Below are 24,184 nucleotides of genomic sequence, written 5' to 3'. Positions count from 1 at the left end.
CTAGTATATATTATTTATAATGTTCTTCCCGCTAGCCTGAAAACAGAGAATCTAATATATAAATTTTAAAAATAACTGTTCAATCTTAAGATAAGTTAACATAATTATAATGTCTTTAATGTAGAATAATTTTTAAAATAAGACATTGGGTATTATTGTTATTTTATGTAAATTAGTATTGTTATATATATTAATATTTTATAGCTTTTACTTATTTAGTTATTTGGAAAATTAAATATTTATATTTCTTTAACCATAATAAATAGTAAAAAAAAACTAAAGTCTCCGACTGTCCAATAAAAATAACGAATATTGCTTCGGCCATCACTTTATACATATTTTACCACTTAAATAGCTTTATTATATGATAGATCAAAAAGTTTGAAGAAATTTTGAAAATATTTTGACAACCAAATAACAAAAATGGCGTCTTTAGTTCCTCCTTTGTCCGCATACAGAGTTTAATGTGACCTACTATAGTATACACAATACATTGTTGAATTTCAGACGGAAATAATTTAATTTTTATGAAAAGGTTAAACGCAATCTAGAACGAGAACTACAAAAACCAAAATTGTATTATTTGAAACAGCAGTTTGACACTCATTTGATATCGGTCGTATTCAGAATGTTCTTTATAAATTGCTCGTAAGCATTTAAAAGGGGTAAAAGCAATGAACCATTCGTCAGCATTTAGGAAAACGCACTGTCAGTCCTTTTAATAACAACAAATGAAAAACCTTTTACTTAGCGAAATATCTGCTCGTCCAAAACACCCGATTCATTGTAGAGTCGTCGCAATTTCGTGGTTTCAATTTCAAATGATTTATGAACAAAGCGAGCAAGTACCTCCTCCATTAATATCTATCCGCACTACGTAAGACGACAGTGTGCACGGTCGGAACCCTTTTTAATTTATGGTGACCTGTACTAGGAGTAGATGTCAACCTGACTTATTGAGATGAAAGCTAAGAAATTTTGTTTCTACAAAAGCACGTTTCAAATTTAGAATTAATATACTCGGCTCGTAAAACATACTTTAGGTACTTAATCGCTTGTCTGAATTTGAAAAGATTCTTTTATTTTTGGTTCCATGAAAACTCAAACCAAAGACAATTCACTAAGCCTTTAAAAAATTTTATAAATTCCTTAAAATCAGTGAAAAAACATTACATATAAACCTACCTACGTGCCCTATTGAATCTAGTTATTATTTTATTACTTTTCAAGCCTTATATCATTTTTTAAAAATGTGTTTAATTGTCATTTTGGTGAGTTATCCGGTCACCTTTATTTTTGTACTGAGAGTATGTACCTAACTGCCACTATGTAAAGTGTTGCAAATATGCTATTTATTATATAAATCTATACCATACACGGAGAAGTGACAAGTGAGTACGGCCTTTGATCAAAATACTGTTAAAAATGTGACTGCAGCCCATATCCTAGTAAAATATTAGTCATTCAGAATATACGAATAATTTCACCAGATTTATAAATTAACAATATTTTATATCAGTAAGTTTTCTCCTTGTAGCTTTAAAGGCTTTTTGGCACAGCTATCACAACGAATTTTGATAAATAAATAAATGCTGGCATATACGTGTACCGTGTACCCTTTGTCAGATAGAAATTACGGACAAAATGTTCCAGATACTTTCTTAAGTTCGATTCTATCGGAATGTCACCTTCACCTTGTCTCAAAGCAATGTATTCATACAATGTGACGAAATAGGAGTCGGGATTATAAATATTACACGTGCAAGTCACAGGCATTTGGTGATGAAAGCGGATTCCACGTGAGAAGAACTATCGACAAATAACGTAATAGAGAATAAGTTCAACCGTTGGATTTTTTGTGGTAGATTGTTGTCGCATGAGTTTCACAAAACTAGTAAAGCAGAAATCACACTTTCATCCACAATCATTACATTATCAACAGACTGCTGCATGAAAATTGTTCCAATCTCTTATATTTTCGAGACACAATATATAAAAGGTATGAACAACACGCTCGATTCTGATGGTTATTCGTACAGTGTATTAATAAGAAAAAAATTAATTAAAAAAAAAACTAACAGATCAAAACGCCCCTGACGTCATCGTATACCGATCGGGCGCCATTGTGGAGTAATGTGGAGCGATTGACAACAATAGTGGTGTGGCATCCGAAACTGCTTTCGAATAACAGCAGAACATGAATTAAAACGAAATGAAATGGTATTTTCTGGAATCGGGTGATAGTATGTGTAAGTAATGGAGAAGGAATGGAAAGAAGGAAAACAGGATGATCGATCACTTACCAAAAAGGAGGACACAACACAATCACAATATAGTAAGTTCCATCGCGATACGACTATTATCGCCACGACAATACGAATGAATACTTAAACGATATTAAGCACTTCCAATATATTCAACTTCCTTCTTTTCGAAGATTATGAACACGAAAAAATACCAACAACTTGCCTCCAGTAGTTCAATCCTTCTCCTGTTTTTTCAAAACAAATACACTTGAATTTTCACCTTGTCCTTGCCATTATTCCAAATCTCAAACACTTCTCCAGCAAGGTGATGGTTAGGGATAGGTAGGAACCGGATAAATGACATTCCGGTAGGAACTATGCATATTCTCATTTCAAAACTAAGCAGGTGGTATCATCTGAATAAAAATCGTACGGAACATTTCAAATATTTTTACCACGAAAATGTGCTTTAAAAAATTCTAAGTTAGATGGTGAATAGTTAGATACCTATTATAAAAAAATTCTATCTGGATTATTATCAAAATTGAATTATTTTCTCTGCAGATACACTATGCGATAGTAACCACTACATCAAAGCGATAGCCTGTTTATTGATTATCTCATTAAACTTTCAAAATAGCTTTAAAATATAAAAAATATCAGAGCCATGAGCACCCAAAGGATGATTGATCTACTAAAACTTCGGCTGAAAGTGTCGTGATCGTTGATCAAATTTCCGATATTTTTTTATAAATTAATTAATGAGATATCATTAGGTGTATGAAAAGAGTGTGCTTGGATTATCAGTGAACGAAATATGTCAGAAATACTTTCAGAATTATTGTTAATTTTGAGCAGGGTCGATACTATCAAATGTCAAAAGCTCATATGCGTATGACGTTGACAACAATGGCCTTGTGGTATAGGATTTCAATTTAAGAAAATATGTAAGCAACATTAACATTCACTGAATATATGTCTGTGTAGGTGAATTTACTTCTTCTTGAAGACCTCTCTGTTAACAAGCTTTGAAAATAGACCTCCCTAAATTTAATGGACCTCTCACATCCAACAAGCTGGCAGTCCGCTTCAGATCATCAGCCCATCTAGTCTGTGAGCGATATTTGCTCCTCTTTCACAACTAAGATCGCCGCCCGATGATATTGTGGTTCCAGAGGGTCAGCTTCTGTCATTCATACCACTTGCCGAGCACAGTGCCACTTGAAGTTAAAGATTGTGATGGTTGTGTCGGCCACCCTAAGCCCAGTCGTTTTGTATTTTTTCTTTTTGACATTTGAAAGCTTCTCGTTAAATGCCGATTCTAAGTCCGTTTTAGCTTTTGAACAAATTGATATCAGCAGAAGAGGACAACTATCTTGTTAAGCTTTTCATCTTATTATAATTTGATAGAAAGCTGAAATGCGCACCTAGAAACGGCGTTTAACGGGGACCTTTCAAACGTCAAAAAAATGGCGCAGAATGGCAATTTGACGACATTGTTACATTCTAATTTCTGCGAAACAACTGGGCCTTAGACTTGCTCCTTATAGTAGTTCCAGAGAGAGGTCGTACTTGGCGTCATCGTTCTAGTATCTTCTGTCCTTTTCGTTTTCATAAAAGGCGTGTGAAAAGGACGATCATCGATGACGTACCTACGAACTCTCTCTGGGACTATCATCCACGTCTCTAGGACTTCACTCCACTCGCTAGCCTTTCCATCTCACAGGGAGATACCTAGTAGGGCTCATTCTGTGGTTACTGTTTTCATCAAAAAGTTATTGGTTAAAGTCTATAAGATTCGAACACACGAACGAATACACGCGTCCGGAGATGTTTTTTAGGTTGGGATAAAGTAAAAAGTTCACTGATCTGGTTTCACATTTACATATTTTGAGAATTTGACACAAGTATTGATCTACATTTATACCCAAGTCAATATGACCACACGCAATATTTATTACACGCAGCAAAATAGACAAATGAAGACATTACTGACACAATTTTCTTGGCGTTTTTAATCCCTAGTTTCCCGGCCAAATGAAACGTCAAAATTTCGTACTCCATTTTATGGCATTCCACCCTGTTTTATAGGTTGCCGCCAACTTTACGGCGGGCAGGTAGGATACTATGATGGGGCAATTTTTAACGCAAGAACATAAAAAAGATTCATTCCATACTTTAACCTCTAGATTTGGTACTTTTGGTAGATACATTATTTTATGTGTGAATTCAGTGGATTTAATGATGTTTTTTTTTTAGTTTAATCGTAAAATATTTTTACTTTTATTACTCTATTTTTGCAGTAAATTCAGGTTTATTTATGTCTTTAGAAGTTAGGTAGGTACTTTATTATGTTCCTCGACAACTCATACCTACTGATAATCATTATTTTAAAACCTATATTTTTTACGCTCGATTTTAAATTTGCAGGCGGCCAAAGGGGAACGAACTACTTTTTTTAATTAATTTATTTTATCACAGCACATTCCGTCCATCAGTTCCAATCTCGAATATTTCACACACTTACGTAGGTACGCACAAGGAAAATAGTACTTTTTCTAGTACCTGCCTACACCACCTTCCATAGTAGGAAAAAGATAGAGCATCACCGTCAAGGAGTTAAGTATATACTTACTTGAAAGCGAAATTTATGTTAACTTTTTAACTCAATGGCAACACTTCGTTCTTCGTTATTTGAACCTTTTTTTTCTGGAAAAGTTGTCGGCAAAATTACTTTCTTTGTGAAGCTGGAATTTTGTTTGCAACCATTAAACGACCTTCCACCATTGAAGAACTCTTCATTCTAATAAAATGTAGTTAGTTCAATTAAAGTAATGATTTTGTCAAAGCAATCAGTGAACAAATTGAACCGGGGTCAACCGGAACGCTGCTCCAGTTCTTGAAGCATATCATCCATGCCGTTCCGGTTCCTAAATACAATCAGCTAACGAAAAACTTTTAAGAAGTCTGAAAACTTTTATTCAGCATGTTTAGCGATCCCTTTTCCCAAACCCTTGAATTAGGCGAACTGGGAGTAATCCACAGCATTTCTGAAAAATTATTATCCAATTGTAATTTACAAAATTTAAGAAAAAGCAAGAAATAAGTTTTCATTTCGTTGTTCCACAAGATAAGGACTGAAAAACTCAGCAACCGAGTACATCACATATATGATGAAAAATACGAAAAACAGTAGATATTCGAGATAATAGTATTGTTATTCCGACTTGTTTCATCAAGGAAATTATGCATAGCTTTTCTACGTAAATAAATTGTGTTTCTTCCTCATTTAAATGCTCTTACGTCAGGCCCTGGTCCCCATTGAATACATAATGCAATAAATCTTGTAAATTTCGTGCTTTCCCCTTTGTTAACCGCAGCCTTCTGGTGTATACAATATATAATATTATATTATATACACTCTGATATCTGGCCAAAACATCGCGATGTGGGGGTTACTTGTCGCGCCATTTTAAGGGTAGGTACCTACTTGGCAGAAAGAAACGCGAAAATCAATATGGCAACACAATGACTCAGCTTTACAGAAAAATCTAACTCTTGTAATGTCAACGTATAAATGTTATTCCAATAGATGGTTGAGGTGTTTCAAAGGTTCACATTTCTATGACAAACGTTGATAATAATTCGAATCACAAATGTTAATAAAAACCATTTTTTTTACATTTGAACGTTCCCCTTTAAACGTTGATTCTCAGCCCGCCTCTACGTTTAATCAAATTGTAATCAGCTGACAAGTATAAAAACATAATTATTATGCTTGACAGCTGATCACAACTTGATGAGAATCAGAAATGGAACAAGAAGAAAATGGCCCTGATCATTAAATTATCAACAAAATGACAGTCATGCGCGATTTTAATAATATGTTGGTATTCAGATATTTATCAAAACAATAGATTAAAACACAAAATGGCGCTAATCATTTAACTATCAACAAAGTGCGACTCATATGTCATTTCAATATTTAATATGTATACAGGTATTTATTAAAACAATCGATTAATCATAGCCAAAGTTTGAGTCATTGGGGCCGGCATTAAGCGCCTGGCGCGAGTATAATTTTAACGCCACTTGTCAAAAGCAGTAGTTGTCTAGGTAGGTAATCGCTACGATCAATAATATTCGAATGATTTGTATTTTTATGAAGCGCCATTTTTGTGAAAAATAATATCAGGTGCAATGTGTCAGGGCTGTTAGGTGTTGGGTATTATCAGCGCCTTGACAATTCGGCGCCCATTGCGCCCTCATAGGGCCGGCCCTTTCTGTCATAACTCCGAACCAAACTAGTTCAAAGGGTTTAATAAATTTTCCAAATTAAATCCTGATACCCGTTTAAAGTTTTGTACATTTTAATATACGATCTAAAAATGGATATTGTTCGAATTGTTGGACAGCAATCACGAAATGATAAACTTTGTTGTTGAAATTGGAAATTAGTTTGGAATTGTGTTACGCAACGCGAAAATGAAAATCAGTTATTCACTTGTTATTCCTATTTGTTTAAGCATAATTTATCAGAAAATGTTATAAAACTTTCAGCAATATTTTAATATTGTTCTTTTTGGAAAGTAACCTACCAGAACCTACCAACTCGTAATAAAATTATGAGATTTGTATGTTTATAAAGATTCTACTACCAGTAACAAAAAAGACAAAGGATAATTTCGTTCCGTTAAATTAGTGTCTCCAATATTATTTGTGTAGTTACCTACGTTGTTCATTTTTCAAGTGAATGGTTTATAACAGTGCTCCGCAACCTTTTCTCACCTACGACACACCAAATTTCTTCCTAGAATTCCGCGGCACACCAAAAGCTAAAATATATAGATATTATATTGAACCACAAATTTTACAATAATTTCTTGTTTTTTTATTTAAAAAGTATACATACATACATATAACTATAACATATTTATTGTTACGCAATCTTAATAATTATTATAAAATAATAATAAATTAATGAGTGATTAATTGTTAAATTAACCTGCGCTTGTTTCAACGAATACAAAAGTTTTATATTCGGCTCGATTTTTGACAGCGTAACCCGAAGTTCTTGGAACCTTAAGCATGACCGCTTATCATTTTTAATTAATACAAGCGTTGAAAAACTGCTCACATAAATATGTCGTTGAAAACGGAAATAGTGTTAAGAATGCTTTAACGGAAATGTGAGGATATTCTTTTTTAACTTAAATCCAGAAAACATGTAATTGATCTTCGGAGAAGTGAAGTTTTAATCTAATGTCATTATTTAAATCTGTAAATTCCACTCGAATTTGCAGAGGCAGTGCTTCTTTTGCTGAAAAATAGACAATATTATGAAAAATATTTTGTCATTGTGTATTAAATACATAATGAAATATTGTAAAATGTCAAATACATTGATTTTGACCGCGGCACACCTGTGTCCGGCTCACGGCACACCAGTGTGCCACGGCACACCGGTTGCGGAGCACTGGTTTATAAGACTATCTAATGAAGTCAGACAATTTAAGCATGACAAATGTAATGTTCTAATTCGGAAAGAAAATTATTTCCAAATCCACGTAGTGTCGTATGCCATTATTATCAGTACCTACTCAAGTGGCAAATTCATACTTATGTTTGGACATGATACATAGATTATTTTTTAGAAGATAAAACCGGCGCGTCAATAATCAATTCAAATGCAAGATCCTTGACTAGATATCTTCATTTGATGCTGCTTAAGTAGATACTAGTTACGGTGTGTTTTTTTAATTTTTTTATTAAACATCGACATGCTGGCAACTCTTTTCTGCATTTCGGTTTTACATAGTAGTAAAACTTAACGACTGTATTCGAATACTGTTGGAATTACGAAATTCCCACAATTTTTCTTGCCAATGGAAAAATCTTATTTGAATCCGATAATTTTCCGATTGGCTTCGTGTGAGTCAAATAATGGCTGTGCTTCTTACGGTGCACTCTCTTCTTTCAGAGGTTGTCTATCATCAGGGCAATGACTGTTCAAGAAATAATTATTTGCTCGTAGTTTTTGCTAAACATTAATATTAGCAGTACCTACCGTAAGCAGTAAGGTAGACTTCCAAAACAGCTATTTTTTCTAATTTTATTTTCTAAAATCCTACGCGAATCATAGATATTTACGTAATCAGTTCTATTTATTTAAATTGTGACGTATTTATTCGGAAGTTTTGAAACATGTATATTTCTATTATTTATTGAAGATCATAAGATTAATGGGAACTTTTCGTGACTAAAAGTTTGTCAAATGAATTTGGTACTAGGTATTTAACATCATCTATTAGATAGATTGTTTATTCAATATTAATTGTGTAGTACTTATCCGATCAATATTACAAATTAAATAATGTATATTCATGTTTTATACGAAAATTTTCCATTTATAACAAAATACGCACGAATAGAACTTATAAGGATTAGAAGCCGTAAGTGTCGAGAGCGACGATGACGCTTCTGGATTAGGGGTTAGCTCGAAATATATCACCACACACACCATTATGTGTGAAAAAAGAATAGGAAAGAAAACTTAAACATTATTTATCGCCGAGAAGCCGAGTGCTAAAAGACAAACAAAAGAATACCCCCCGAAAGCTACAAAAACGTACCTACCTAGCGCACCAAGTGGGCTTATTTTATAAAATGAATACGAAAAGGTTGTTTGAATATTTAAAAGGTAAATAAGACATTTACGGAAAATGAGTTAGTTATCTTTCAAATATTTGCTGTGCGCGGTTTGTTGCCGCTTTGCTTCTAAAATAAAAGGCATATGTTTATGTCATTTTCGCCCGGTATAAACAATCGCTTAGCGCACCTTCCAGCCGCCTCTGCTCATTATATGATTATAAATTTCCCTTTTTAATCGAATAAACTAACAAAACTACGCTGTACTTATTCAAAAGCCGTCGAAAAATCGATGCAAGAACAGCCTTGGGTGAACATGCAAGACCCAGCGCTACCGAAGTGTCAGAATCGATTCGTATTTCAAACGGAACGCGTTCGAAAATGTGAAATTTGAGGGAAATAAGGGCTGAGCTTACCTGGCCAGCAGCGAGGATCCCACAAAACAGCAGAATAGCACACATCGTAGTTAGAATCCGCGACATAGTGGGTATTGGGGGTTTACCAGCCCAAATGAACACGGAACACTGTCACTCGAGGAATAATTTGACTGCACTGGAGCCGTGGTAGTAGACGGGACTAGTATGGGACGGGAGTTGGGAGTTGTCTTCGCCGCCAGCGACATCTGACGCGCCGGGCGCATGCGTCCCACACGGCAAGCTACTCGACGAGGGGCGATTGATTTGGTATTGCGTAAAATATAAAAGCCCATCAAAACATTTATAGTCTTTATTAAATGCAAACAATATCGTTAATTATGCTTATTTTAATCTTCTACAAGCGCCACAACCCTCGTAACATCATTATTATTATTTTTATTATTGCCTTGTCGAATACGGCGACATCAAATTTGTATTCCGCTGGAGTACAAGTGAAATAGATCGATGGCGGTCGCTTAGCAACCGGCGGTACCTACTGCGCAATAATAAACGCACAATTACGAAGAATTACTTAACTTACAAATATTTTTACTAATAAAATGAATAAATGCCATTGGAATACTTGAGTGTCAAAAATGTAAACTTAGATATATCACGAAATGCTATATAAAAAAATAAAACTTTTATTTGTCAATTTGAAAATGTTTTTCATCGCCATGGAAGAGCATCACTTATTTTCGACTTCAAAAATGCCGCATACTTTGTTCGCTGGAACAGCTTGATCTGAAAAATAAAATTTAAAGATTAATACTAATTTTAGAACAATTTTTTTATTTAAAAATGGTTCGTATAGCGAAATAAAATTGACCCCTTGTATTTATTATTATTCTCACCTATCATGTTTGGATAGGGCAGATTCAGGTTTTCCATAATGTTCACGAATTCGTCCAGAGTTTTGGTCAACCTTGGATTGTATTTCTTCTCCTCGCCGACAGATGTCGCCGAAAAGCCTTTATAGTCATGCGCCGGGTAAATGGTGTAGTTCTCGGGTAATGACAGAATTTGTTCGTGAACCGACCGATAGAGGGTTCTGGGATTTCCTTCCTGGAAATCAGTTCTTCCACAACCCCTGATCAGAAGGGCATCTCCGGTAAAAGCGAGACCCTGAAACAAAAGCATTTATTAAAAATAAATAAGGAAATGGGTCGCCGTTAGTCGCCTCCAACTCTAAGAATGTTGAAAAGTTTTTAATAGGTGTATATAAATCATACAAGTGAAGTTTATCACATTCTCACAATAAAATTAATTTTGTCATTTTATTTTCAATACAAAAAACACAAGACCAAAAGAATAAGAATAACAATATATTATATTTATTTTTTTATTATTAAACTAAATTATCATAAATAATATTTTATTTTCAAATTAATTTGGTAAAAAAAAAATTATGTTGAATGATATTATAATATATGAACATAATAAACACTATTAGGAATAACAAATAGAAACTGTAAGAATTTGAATAATTTAATATTTACCAATATTATATTCATAAGATAATAGATTAATTTCAAATAAATAATGTTTGGTTTCAAAAGGAATTAAAATTTATGTCAAAGAGATGGTATTTGGAAAGTGCTTCTTTGTATCGACCTTTTTATATAATTTACAAATAATGAGTTTGGAAATATAATGGACTACTAACGAATATGATAAATATACTGAACACCAATATGATAAAACAAACCACCAAGTATTACAAAATAGCAGTGGGCAAAGCGGATCAGTTTAGCGAGCCAGATCACTAGTTCCAGCTCCCTATAAAGATCCGGTTCGGTGGACCAGCTCGATTGAAACACGGTTCGCAAAGAGCCAGCCTCTCTCTCCCTGCCCCCACCCACTCTTCCTTTATACCTATAATCAATCCGGATCAGTAGTGACCCGCGTACCGTGAGAGCCATTGGACAATCAGACAGATCTCCGCTCACACGGTCCACTGGCTCACTGGGTCTGGTCGCAGGTTGCCAGCCTACTCGTTCGCAAAGATCTGCGAACTGTGAAGATCTGCCTTAGCGAACCGGATCTTACGGATCCATATGGAGATCTGGTTCATTGTGCCGAGTCGTTCGCGAATGACTCACTTTTATTACAGAAAAGAAACAACAGTTTATGTCTACTTGCAAAAAAACACCAACCTGTTCATGAATGATATAAGTGACGCATCCATTAGTATGTCCAGGAGTTGACGCTACAATTAATTCATGGCGGCCGAATTTGATGGTATCTTTGTCTGTGACATATTCATCAGCCTGGGCTCCGCTGTGCTTGGAAATTACACTGACAGTCCCCGGTAATATCTTCTTCAGCATTCCCGTGCCGGTGATGTGGTCAGCGTGCATGTGCGTGTTTACTACGAGAAACAATGGAAGTTTAGTTAACAATACAATGGATTGTATTCATGTTTGATAAATGTAATTTTTGTGTATGCATTTATGAGACTTGCTTAGGAGAGTGTAAAATATTCAGAATTATACAAGGTGTCCGGAAAGTTGTAGTACAAGCAAGCAACTGGTGAATTACTACATCACTTAGAGAACCCAAAAAAACTTTAATTTTTTGGATCTGAGCATATCGATTATCAATTTTTTAAACTTTTATATTCATTTTTTGGCAACCAAAAGTTTTAAAAACTTATGGAGCCGGGTCTACACTTCAAAGCATTTTTAAATACATCAACCAGCTGATATTAGCCCTTTATAACCGATCTTTAAGTTTTTTAAGCTTTTTTTGTTTGTAATTAGACCTGAAAAATTCCAACTTTGGTGTCGATTTACTCGAAAACGAAAGTACAAATCAAAATAATTTGGACTTCAGTAGTTTCTTACTTCTACTACATTTTCTAAACACCATGTATTATCGTTGAAAAACACTTAGATACAACACAACAACAATATTACTTGTGATTAGCTTAATTTATGAAAATAAATAGCTAATCCTCAATAAAATTTTGTAACATAATTACATTATGGATATAATAAATAAATGTGGAATTGATTGATGAAGTTAAGATAAGGTACCAGGTACAGCACAACAAATATTGCTTGTGGTTAGATTAATCTACGAAAATAAATATGTAGCTTAACCTTAGTAAAATATTGAAAGATAAGTAGGTGCACATTTGTGTGGTAAAATAAGATAAGATTTACTTATTTACCTTTCACTGAATTAAATAAAAACGTAGAAGTGTGTTTCTGAACCAATTTGAAAGAAAACTGATGTTATCAATTCACATTAACTCCTATACCCTAGAGTTCTACTACTTTATTCGAGAAAGAATATTGATCTTTTTAAAAAATAATATGTAATAATTTTCACACACAATAAGGGCAATTCGAACTTTTTTCAGGCAAACCCGATGCGCCCACAACACACTTCTATTTGTTTATCTTTTCAGTGGTATCTATAGATAAAGAGGACAGAGTATAATATAAAAAATTTGGTTTAATGTGTACTTTGTTTGGTAATAATCGTACTGTGATTATAATATGTTATGATAAAATAAGACCAAAAAAACACATCATTTATGATAAGGACTCAACACTAATGTAACTTGATGCTAATGTAACTTCTGATAATAATATGCTAATTAGGAATCCATTGTTTATTTTTGAGTACTGTAATATGGGGTGACTTTTGAATTGTGTGGCAACTGATATCTGCACAATTCCCGTTACCACTTGGAAATTACTTGCTTCCTTTTGATGATTTTCTTTTTTCAGGTAATGTGGATACAATTATGCTCCTAAGTGTCAAATAAGTTGGTTTCTAGTTGTATTCAAGCATATAGTTGAATTGTATAGGGCTGAATTGTGATATTTTCAAAGATCACTTTTATAAACTCCTCAACTTTTATAATAGTTTCCTGTCATTTGTTTTGTAAAGTACATCAGTGTCTATCAAATTATAATATTTAAACATACATGAATAATCGATCTCACATTTTAAAATTTTCAGTTTAAAAATTGGCATATCATATCACTAAGCTTGTAAAAAAATGGTTTATCAAAGTCACCCCACTCTGAAAGGTGACTTCAATCCCCATGTTTTTTTTGACTACCCAAAAACATGTAAATTTTTTTTTAATATATATTTAGATAATTTATAGATAAATATGATACAAAATTTTCATAAACAAAATTTAAAAAAAAGAAGTTATTTAGTTTCAATGTCTAAGCACCCCTGAGGTGATATCTCACAAAAGCGGCGCTATAAAAATTATCCAATAAATAATAATATTGATAAATTCACCCCATTTTACGTCAGTAAATATTTTTGAAAATATAATTGTTGAACCACTAAGAGATTATGGCCAGGGGAAATCAGGAAATACAAATATGTAATGTCATAAATTATGAATATACAGGGCGTGTATCAAGGGAGTACCCGACCGACTTTCCTGAGTTAAATAAGAGTAAAAAATGACAGGGCGTGTATCGGGGAGTACCCGACTGACTTTCCTGAGTTAAATAAGAGTAAAAAATGTAGTTTACATTTTTTTCAATTAAAAACAAAATTCTTAATTTTGTTCACATGTCGCCAATGACAAGAAGGTTATGGTAGCACACTTGTATCAAGTGATATGCACTGTCGCTTACTGTCCAATGCTATTGTGTGAACATAAAATTCCCCTTTCAATGCTAACATATTCCATTTCTTGAACCGTTAGTCGTATTGTTAAAAAGATGTGTGAATTACTTGGCAGACGCAACCTAAATTGTTTACATTACAGGTTTATTTCAAAATTTATTACCCACTGTATACTCGATTCGGTCATTCATATTCTTAAAGAACATAAATATTGGTTCTCCATGGAACATTTCGTGCAGAAAATAAGTAGGTACATATTTTGACTGCTCCAACGAACAATGTTAGATGTGCAAATTGGTATCTTTGCCATTATAGATTTTTCCAAAGAAATAAATGAGGCTTTTATGCAGAATATCAACAGAATATAAAAGAGCTCTAATGCACATCGGACATTGTTCGTTGGAAGGAGTTTAACCGTTTATTAGAAGCAGAAATAAATGATATATATATATATTGTAAAAATTTACTATACATACTACTACAATGGAAGATGCTCTGAGGAACTAGCGTCATTGATCCCTTCGGCACCGGTGCGTAGTCGGGATACACGCCAAACGCGCGCCCAACATTTGTACACAGTTGACATTTGTCACATGAGAACGGGTCGCTTCTACGATTCGTTCTTAAGTTCAACAGCTCGGCTGTGGAACGAACTGCCGGCCTCTGTGTTTCCTCCCTCCTACAACATGGGACTCTTCAAGACCCATGTTCACTCCTTCCTCTCCACAAAAAGGCCCTCCACACAGCATCCCCAAAGATGACATAGGCCCTGAGGGAAATTATTTTCTTCAGGGCCTCCTGTGTGGAGTTAATATAAAAAAAAAAATAAAAAAAAATACTAAACAAAAATAACATTTAACTTGAATCTATGTAGTGCAAAGTTCAGCTGCCGGCGCGTGATATAAAACATTAAACATAAAAATATATTTATACTTGGCAATATGCAAGTAAACCTATTATAAAACCGGTAAACCGGTCAGTTGTTGAGTTGGCATCGCTTTTGGATCCCACCCAGGCGTAGTGTGTTTAATTCCGCATACTGTGGTGGTAGTAGGAGATTTTCTAATGTTGTCAGGTTATTCGTAACCCGGGAATGTTTGTCATTCTTTTTTTTTAAACTAAATATGTTACACTATGCTATTAAACAATACTTTATTAAATTGTATAAATTAAAACCCAGTTAATAAGTTTCAAGGCTATTTTCTAGTAACATAATAATTATATTTGCAATGTAGGTAACGCATTTAGAATTGACTCAAACAACACACACTTGGGATTGGGTGTATTGGTACATAACATATTGGTACATAACGTATAGTAAATAAACTCCTCCCTAACCTCCTCTTTTGTAGGAGAGTGTATAAAATATTCTTTAATATGTTATATTATGTAAAAAAAATAAATATAAATTTTTATTATATTTATAATAATAAAAATTTAAAAAAATAAAAATAAAAAAAAAGCCTCACGACAGTGATGCCCTTGCGAAACATCACTGAGAAATAGCTTTTGCTTATGCCTACCTATTGGATTTAGCACAAAAGGTACAACAAGTATACATTTAAATATTGAAAAAGTTTTTAGTTATTCAAAAAAATTTACAGTGTGCCCTTTTTGATATAATATTAGAAATTAGCTTTCTGAAGTAGAATAATAATTTGAAACATGCTATAATAGTTTTAAGTCACTAGTTATAAGTCTTTATAGTAAGTCAGGGAATAGGGTATAAACGGCGCTATAGAAATGATCCAATCATTATTATTATTATTATTAACACTGCATTCTTATCAACTCTGGCAGTGATACCTATAAGATAAACATCATGGACCTTACTAATAAACGTGATTTAAATTTTACTCTACCGATAAACAACAACTAATGCAGGTTGTGGTTGTTTATCGATTCTGTAAAATCTAAAACATGTTTATCTTTTATTTTCTAAAACATTAGTTAGGATGCAAGTCTTCTTCAACTCACTGGCGTATTTCAATTTCAATCCAAGTTCCTCGATCAGCTGAGCATCTCTTTTGGCTTCCTCCATGACTGGGTCGATGAGAATGGCTTCATGACTTTGGGTATCAGCCAAGAGGTATGTATATGTACAACTGGGCACGGAGAACAGCTAAAAAAAGAGATTTGTACATCAAATACTTGTCTTTACACTTTTTTTTATTTTAATTTCTCTTAATACCATCATTATAAGCGTAAAATATTGCTTTTACAATGATGGAGGACTTAGCTAGCAGAAGTTTGAACCTGTGATGCCTGGGTAGGAACCCAATGCTTTGGTATGCTTAACCATTTAACTGATCTGCTGACCTCTTGTGGGCTAACACAAGTTTGTTATGTAGTAATTGTGCTGTAGTAGTAGTGTTTTTTTACACATGTTTTCTTTATATTGTTATTGAACATCTGTATGGGTGTGAATGATTTTGGATAACAAACTGTTGATCAATGATCAATGTGAAATTGTAAACCGTATGTAAAATTTTACCATGTGTTACGATTTGTTAGGTTTTCAGGCTGTTTTTTTCATCACTTCTAATGACTTTATAGAACTTTTCTTTTCTAAAGTGTGTTGATTTGTCACTGTCCTGAGTTGTCATGGAACCAATTATTTCTTGAATCATCATAATACAGGGTGTCCGGGTGTAAAGTTGCACTAACTTTGGGGGGTGATTCTACATGATAGTACAAGTAAAAAAGATAAATAAAATTTATTAGAAATTCTAAGGTTTTAGGGTAGTTTTTAGGCTAAGAAGTTGAATTGTTTGTATTGGTAAATAAATATTCTTCTTTGGAAAATTATTTTTGTATTGCAAAATAACATTAGAATTTATAAAAAAAGTTTTTTTAATCTTCAACCGTCGTGTAGAATTACATCCCGAAGTTAGAGCACTTCACCATGGAAGCCTCGTAAAACTATGTTTAAACCTACTATGTACCTACTTAAAAGTTATAATATAATAAATAAAAATGTCATAAATAGTAGATAATAATATTAACTGTTTCTAGATGAGTAAGTACTGTATATATTTTCTACAACTAAGGTAAGAACTAATTACCTGTCAAAATAATATTATTACGTTATAGAGTTTTAAAAAATAATCAAGTGTCTAGTTTCTACTCACCTGTCGAACCATGAAATCCGTGGTGAACGGCATCTTCTCGCCTAGAACTTTAGTTTCACAGTGATGAAACCTAACCAGGGAACTCTTTATAAGTTTTGAAAGTAACATGAATTTGTTCGCAGTTAAAGCCATGGTAGTGTGTGTTAATTAGGATTATCTTTGAGAATTATAGATAGGAATTTCTAAACACCGGTTGCTGCTTCAGGTGTTGCGTTACGAATCACTGCTATTGCGAATCTGACGATAGTGACGATAGTAACAACATGACGTTTATTTGATTATGAACAAACAATGAAAAGTCACGTAGCCAGCAGCTCTTACAACACGTAGCGTTTACGATCGTAAAGATCGTAAACGTCAAATAACTGAGAAGCGCGAAAACAAATTTGTAATTTATTTTACTTTTTCAATGCCAACAGATGTCAGGCTTCGCAAATAAAGTAAATTGCAGGATTCGAGATTTTTGCGTAACGCCATCTAACCAGTCGCATATAAAAGAAATTACTTTAACTCACCCTATATTATCAAAGTAAATAATAGTACTAGACTGTATAATATTGTATTTTTCATCATTCATTGGGCAGACCTTACAGTCAACAATATTTATTCAATGAATCCTTTTCACCCACAGAACACCAAAAAATCAAAACACATTACCAAAGAATTAAAGAAAACGCTTTTACAAATAGTCGCTAGATGGCAGTCAAAAAATATTTCCCCTCGATAAATTCATTTTCCATTCAATAATATAATAGGGTTTACTTGGAAATTTGAAGAACATTTTTGGTATTCACAAATATTTTGAAACATTGTTCCAAACTAAAACAAAAGACGATGATATTGCTTTTGCTATTTAGGCCTCGACATTATCATGTGTCACTTAAAATCCTAAATTTCTGTGCTATTATTTGATGCAAAAACATTCAATTCATACACAAGGATATTACGATAAATGAAACAATGTGTATTGTAATCCCTCTATAACGTACAAAAATAAATTAATCACATCCAAACTCTCAAGTAAGTAATTAAGTTTTGTTTAATATTTTTCTAAATAATTAAATTTCATTAATTTTCTTCTGCATAAAAAACGCATTGTAGGATTGTAGGTTTTCTAATTCGAATTTTGTAGTGTTGATTGTGATTCTGTCTTTGCTTCTTTATACTCCATACAAGATGCACTACAAATGTCCCATACAAAATCGCAAAACGTCCCGTTACCTCACAAAATGTATTTGTGCCATATTTTTCTTTGTATTACTACAAATGAGGTGGTTGGTGCATTAGCACTTCATAATTACATTTGTGTATGGGACATTTTTGTACCAGTGCCATGAGATGGTTGGTGTATTGGCACATTTCGTGCATGCAACATTTTTAGTTCTATTCCAGAGGCGTGAAGTGCTGAGGTGAGCCGTACGTCGCGCGTCGTGACATTTGTAGTGCATCTTGAATTATGGTGGGGGTGAGGTTTGAGAGGGATGAGGTGGGAGAGGGGTGGGGTAGGTGAAATTTTTAATTTTATTATTTGAATACCGCACCGGAGTCCTAACCACTTGGAGCTAGATGAGAGACGTAGCAGTATTCACAAAACAGTAATACATGCATTCGTATGACGTTTAGCATATTTTTCTCTGAAATCTCTAGCCATCCCTCTCACATGCCAAAATTTTGCGACACCTCAACAACATATTTCAATTTTTTTATTCTAAAACCCCAAAGAGTAAAAAAAGTTCTCCAGAGTTAGAAAAACATCATGTTTTCTTCTTGTAATTGTTTTTTGCCTGCGGAAAATTCCTTACATGACATTAGTCTTAGAGCCAGGGTTGCCAATGTTCTAAAATTCCCACTATAGAATTACAAATTCCCCACAAAATCCTCACAAGCTCCATTACCTCCAAAATGAATGAAATTAAGTTCCCTTAAAATTTTTATTTATATTTAATTATCTGGTCATTTTTTAGATTTCTCTTTCGTTCAAGGCTTTAAAATTTATTTGTTTTTTATTTGTTACGAAGAAAACGAAATTATACTACATTCTCACAGTTATTGTTATATTATTTTTCTAATATGGTCAAAAAATGCTTACAATCTCCGCATTTTCCTTACAAAAACTTTCTCCTCCCAAAATACCGATTTCTAACAAATCTTGAAATTCCCTACAATCTGGGGAATTTTGTAGGTATTGGCAACCCTGGTTGGAGCATGCGCGGTGGCTCAGCTGATGTAAACAAAGCAAACGTCAGTTTTCAATCGGAGTCTGGTTCGACGGGGTTTGTTCTTGTTGAGCGTATCCGAAAATGAAACATTGTTTTATACAATAATATGCATTGAAATAAGCACAAATTAACATTGAATAATAATAACAGTTTGAGGACTTTATTATAAGCTTTGTTAGCAAGGACGCAACGCGAATTCAATGGCGAAAAGCTAGCATAGTATACGATAATACAATATTATTGATGTGTTGTGGATTTCACATACAAAGTGTTTTTTATTCTTTTTAGTGACGATATAAGATATCTCGGAGACAAAGGATTTATGTATCCGCGTACGGGAGAAGTGGTCGTGTCTTGAAAAGACACGGAGGTGAGATTCTTTTTATATATTTACCTTTTTTTTTGTTATGTAAGCCAGGTAAATAATAACATCGAAGTGTATATTTGACATTCAACACGTAGAAAATTGCGCGTCATCGTATTGTTTTACGTGTAATCTCTATAGTATTTTGAAACATTTACTAAATAAAGGTTTATCAAGCATACTTCTCATATTTCTATTCGTGAAAACATATTAAGTTCTCAATTTCCTCATATTATGTAGGTACCTACCAATACCAAAAATTCATAGATAACGATTCGTTATTAAATAACGAATTAGTTCTATTATTAGTTTTTTAAAAATATAATATTTATATTGCTACTATATTATTGTAGTGTTTTTAAAAGGATATTCGGGTCTTCTTCGTATACGACAGCGAAAGTGAATGGTGGGAATCGGTGACGTCCGAGGAGAGGATGACGTGGCACGATCGAGTGAAAAAATCATATTGAGACTGATCATGTGTCCTGTCAAAAGTCGGTATAACAGAATAGCACCTATATCCTATATGAGTATGTGATGATCATGAATTTAAATGAAACAAGTAGTGTGCCAAGACGGATAGTTAGTTTTTTAGTGTTAAAATAATTGTGATTTATGCGTAGAGCTAATATAATACATTAATGGATTTATACCGAATAGTCTTGTGCCAAATTATTGCGATTTAAAAGTTTTATTCTCCTAAGGTCGTTGATTAGCAAAAGGGAGATTGAAAGCATAAAGCAACATTCTCTCAATGTCTGAACTGGCAGGTTTGAACACGTCGCCCGTTGGCAAAATAATATAGACAGTAATAATAATATAACGTTGTCATTTCGCGTTTTCAAATTAATTAAATGCAACAAACGGTTTTAGTCAAGGACATTCTTCAATCGTAGGAATGTCTGAATAGAATTTATAATATTTACAATGTGTACATAATAAATAAAATATTGGTTTCTACCAGTGTTGCCAGATGCATAGTTTTTACCATGTTTTCGTAGTTTTTTGGGTCATTTATGCCCGTCGCCCTACTGGCTCGGTAACTGTACGGCTAGCTTTAGACTTGTAAGTTTTTTCGTAAATTTACGACTTATAGCCAATGGGCACATTGGATTTTCAAAATGCAATATGCCCATTGGCTAGAAGTCGTAAATTTACGAAAAAACTTACAAGTCTAAAGCCCAGCTACACTACTCGCGAAGTTGATCGAAGTTGACCGAATACGATAGTGTGGGCACGAACTTCACTTCGCTTCGGGCAACTTCGCTTCGCTTCGCCCGACTTCCGATTGTTGTCGGTAAATGCGCCCGAGTCAAAGGACTGGACTGAGTTACTCGCGAAGTTGCACGAGTGTGGGCACGCACTTCGAACTTCGGCTAACTTCGTCGAGGACTTCGTCGAAGCGTCGAAGCGAGTAGTGTAGCTGACGCTTTAAGCTAGCCTACGAAATCGACAAAAACAGAAGACCCTGCGTAGAAAAGTAAAGTTCACTACGGTTTTCAGAGCACCCATTGTGGGATTTTTCTGCACAGGTCTCCGGTTTTTGTCGATTTCGTACTGTCACCGGTGGGACAACGGGCTATGCCTCCATGGTTTTTTACCGTCAGTATAAATATGTATGTTGCGTGGGGGAAATTCCCGAATTCAGGCAAGTTACGGGTTCACAATAATTAGGTACCTACACTAACTACTGTAAAATGTTGTTTTTTGTAGTGTTTTGGTAGAATATCTTCTCCCTTATCTTATTAATCTGAATTTTATTTTTACTGTAAATTATGGCGTGCCGAAAAGTTAATGCTTATTACAAATATAAATTTTTATTTTTTGATTTATTTATATTTTAATACTAGCTCTACCCCGCCATGCGTTGCTATGGCTCAGTTTGTCTTTGCAGATAGAGAAACAATAGCGGTTGTTGCTTTTATGGCAGAATTACACCTGTCGAGTGCTCGGCCGAGTCACTCCCTTTGTTAATCCGTTGAGCAACTTATTGGAGAGTATATATTATTATTATAGGTAATCACATATATATAGGAGACAGTGGGCGAGTCAGTTTGTCGAGATTAGTAGGTAAAGTGCTTTTGTCATGGTTTCGCCAAGTATGAAAAATGATTTTCATAACAACAAACGTCAAAAACATCTAAAATTCTAAATTTAAAAAAGCATGCTTGTCCAACAGACTGCGCTGTCACGGGTGAAATCAATATAAAATACACACGTATTCGAATGTGAATATGTGTCAATTTTTCAAAGCAATCGGTAAAGAACTTAAAGGAGATTTAAGATTTTAAACAAACGAACATTTACGTTTTTATTTAAATAGAAGATTATTTTATTTAAAATGGAGTTTTCAAAACAAGATTTTTTAATTTTATTATTTTTCCTATTATTCAAAGGAACATTATAAAATGAGTATTTACAATAAAAGCTTACAAAAGACACGTTTTTATATATTTTTTTAAATCCTTTAAAACATGATTTTTTACACCTGAAACATTGTTTTTTTACTTTTGGGATTTTACATCACTGGTTTCTACATACATTTAAATATTTCTATGGAGCTGTGGCTCATACCCTTGACTTTATAACGTGAGATTGAGATTTAGAATCTCTTATTAAATTACGCTGTTTAGAAAATAATCGGTGGAACAATGGTACATTACCCAAAACGGGCTAAAGATTAATTTGTCATAGATAAAGGTTAAATAAAGCAGAAAAATTAATAGAATGGTACAAATATAATATTTTGTAGGTACGAAAAAATTACGCATACACTCCACTATATTAAATTTATTGTTGATTTTTGTATTATTTCACACACGCATGTGGCTGGTTTTTCAGCTAATGAATATCTCTACTCGGGAATGTCATGGTGGTTAGGCTCTCAACTAGCTATTTGGAGGAGGCGGGTTCGAATCCCGGCCTGCGCAAGTAAATTTTACTTGATGGATTTGTGTTATTTTACAGATACTCTCAGTACCGCCCTGGTGTAAGACCACCATTCACAATTGAAACGTTGCTTGAAATGGCTTTCACCGTGTTCGATGACCATATCTGTATAGCCAATTACTTCCACTAGAACCTTCCTGTTTCCCATCTCCAATTGGGGATGCCATAGTCGGTTGGGAGCACTCTTTTGCGATACTCACTTTTTTCGGTCGGCTTGTACTGTCAAGGCTCCTACTAGAGAGCAACTGACGAACGTAAATATCTCTCATAAAAGCAACTGAAAAACCTGCCCTCAGTGCAGAAAAAATAAAACACCAATTAGGATAATTATTGATGTTAAAAGTATACCGGGTCAAGAACCTCTCGCCAATGAAGGTCGGCGAAGTAATATTCCCAGGAAAGTTTACAAATTAAATACCCTGCTGGTGCGCTATTGGCTCTCTGATCGTGTCTGCAGTCTGTATCAGTCTGGTAACAGAAGAAGTGACGATGGTGAGTTTGCTGTGAGTCACGGTAATAAGGCTTGGACGTGAACCCAGTCAGACTCTCTGCCGCCACCCACCTATTCCCTTATTGAAGGTGAAGAATGATAATGGATCAAGTAACAAATTATTGACTCAGATTAATAGTGGAGCAACTAACGTTTTAATTTTGAAAACCACCGGTCGATTAACCTCGAGGTTGTAGGTTCAATTCCTGGCATAGATAAACGCAAATAAATGTAATTTATTTTTATGTATTTTTTTCACATCCATCATTCAGATTCTAAACGTTGCTTGAAATGGTTTTAGTTGTGTTTGATAGCAATAATTCACTAGACAGGTACGTTCCTATCTCCATCCCCTCGCCACTCCCCGTTCTTACATTCCTCAAAAGAGCATAATGTCCATTGGCTCCATGTAGTTAGGAATATTGTGTGGCATCACATACTAGAAATAATGTACCCAAAATAACAGTCCTTTTTGTGATGGAACTAGCTCAAAAGTTAGATGGATTTTTAAAAATGGCTCTATAATAAAGTTGTTGGAACGAAGATAAATTTCCACATTGACGAAGCAAAACATTTAGAAGGTACTATTTTAAAATTTATTAATGGCATTTTTTCTACCGTTTATTAAGATTTGCCTCTTTAAAATGTGTGGTAGGCACGTGTTGTATATCTGTGCATCGGCATTTACAGAATGTTACAAGTATCGATTATTTATCATGTATTCTTAAGGCGATGCCATACGTAGTAATGCAAAATCATGTGTTTTTGGTTTGAAAATTTGGTCGCCTAGAAATGTTTCAGGTGTTTTAATTAAATACTGCGAGTAGAATATACCTTGGCCTTTGAAATAATTGAGTACTTTTTAGATAAGTCTTTTTATAAGCCCAGAAAAAAATAATGTAAAGGCCTATGAAAACTTCTTTAATGTTCAAAATCTCCTACTTACGAACCCATTTTCGGTTATGATTTTATTGTATAATGTGACAAATTAAGTCATTTATAAAATGATCGAAAAAAATCTAAATATTTATGCCTGAACATCCACAAAATAAAATAAAAGGCACTTCTTGGCCATGTTTTTTTCTTGCATAAATCAAAACAGGCGGATGGTGT

The 24,184-nt window shown here is 33.9% G+C and overlaps 3 protein-coding genes across 6 annotated transcripts in view; 1 reads left to right on the top strand and 2 right to left on the bottom strand.

Moving 5' to 3' along the window:
• Appl (amyloid-beta-like protein) overlaps window positions 1-9,486 on the bottom strand; it is a 562,030-nt gene extending 552,544 nt beyond the window's left edge. For all 3 annotated transcript variants that reach the window (XM_089642783.1, XM_089642784.1, XM_089642785.1), the window contains exon 1: window positions 9,311-9,486. In XM_089642783.1, coding sequence (XP_089498909.1) covers window positions 9,311-9,376 — 66 coding nt within the window. In that variant the 5' untranslated portion in view covers window positions 9,377-9,486. The remainder of the gene's footprint in view (window positions 1-9,310) is intronic.
• A 119-nt stretch (window positions 9,487-9,605) lies between these two features.
• On the bottom strand, window positions 9,606-17,415 carry LOC149415629 (persulfide dioxygenase ETHE1, mitochondrial). The gene is made up of 5 exons (XM_089642787.1): window positions 17,050-17,415; window positions 15,896-16,040; window positions 11,467-11,681; window positions 10,165-10,435; window positions 9,606-10,054 (listed from the first exon to the last, which is right to left on the bottom strand). The coding sequence occupies exons 1-5, from the start codon at window positions 17,179-17,181 to the stop codon at window positions 9,999-10,001; spliced, it is 819 nt and encodes a 272-aa protein (XP_089498913.1). The 5' UTR covers window positions 17,182-17,415; the 3' UTR covers window positions 9,606-9,998.
• Window positions 17,416-19,310: 1,895 nt separating this feature from the next.
• mlt (tubulin folding cofactor E like protein mlt) overlaps window positions 19,311-24,184 on the top strand; it is a 75,271-nt gene continuing 70,397 nt past the window's right edge. For both annotated transcript variants that reach the window (XM_089642781.1, XM_089642782.1), the window contains exon 1: window positions 19,311-19,638. The gene's annotated coding sequence lies outside the window, so the exon portion shown is untranslated. The remainder of the gene's footprint in view (window positions 19,639-24,184) is intronic.

Source organism: Hesperophylax consimilis, chromosome 18, assembly GCF_061612785.1.
Source record: "Hesperophylax consimilis isolate HC1 chromosome 18, BYU_Hcon_1.0, whole genome shotgun sequence".
In the NCBI taxonomy this organism is placed as follows: Eukaryota; Metazoa; Arthropoda; class Insecta; order Trichoptera; family Limnephilidae; genus Hesperophylax; species Hesperophylax consimilis.
This window is presented reverse-complemented; position numbering and strand designations above follow the sequence as displayed.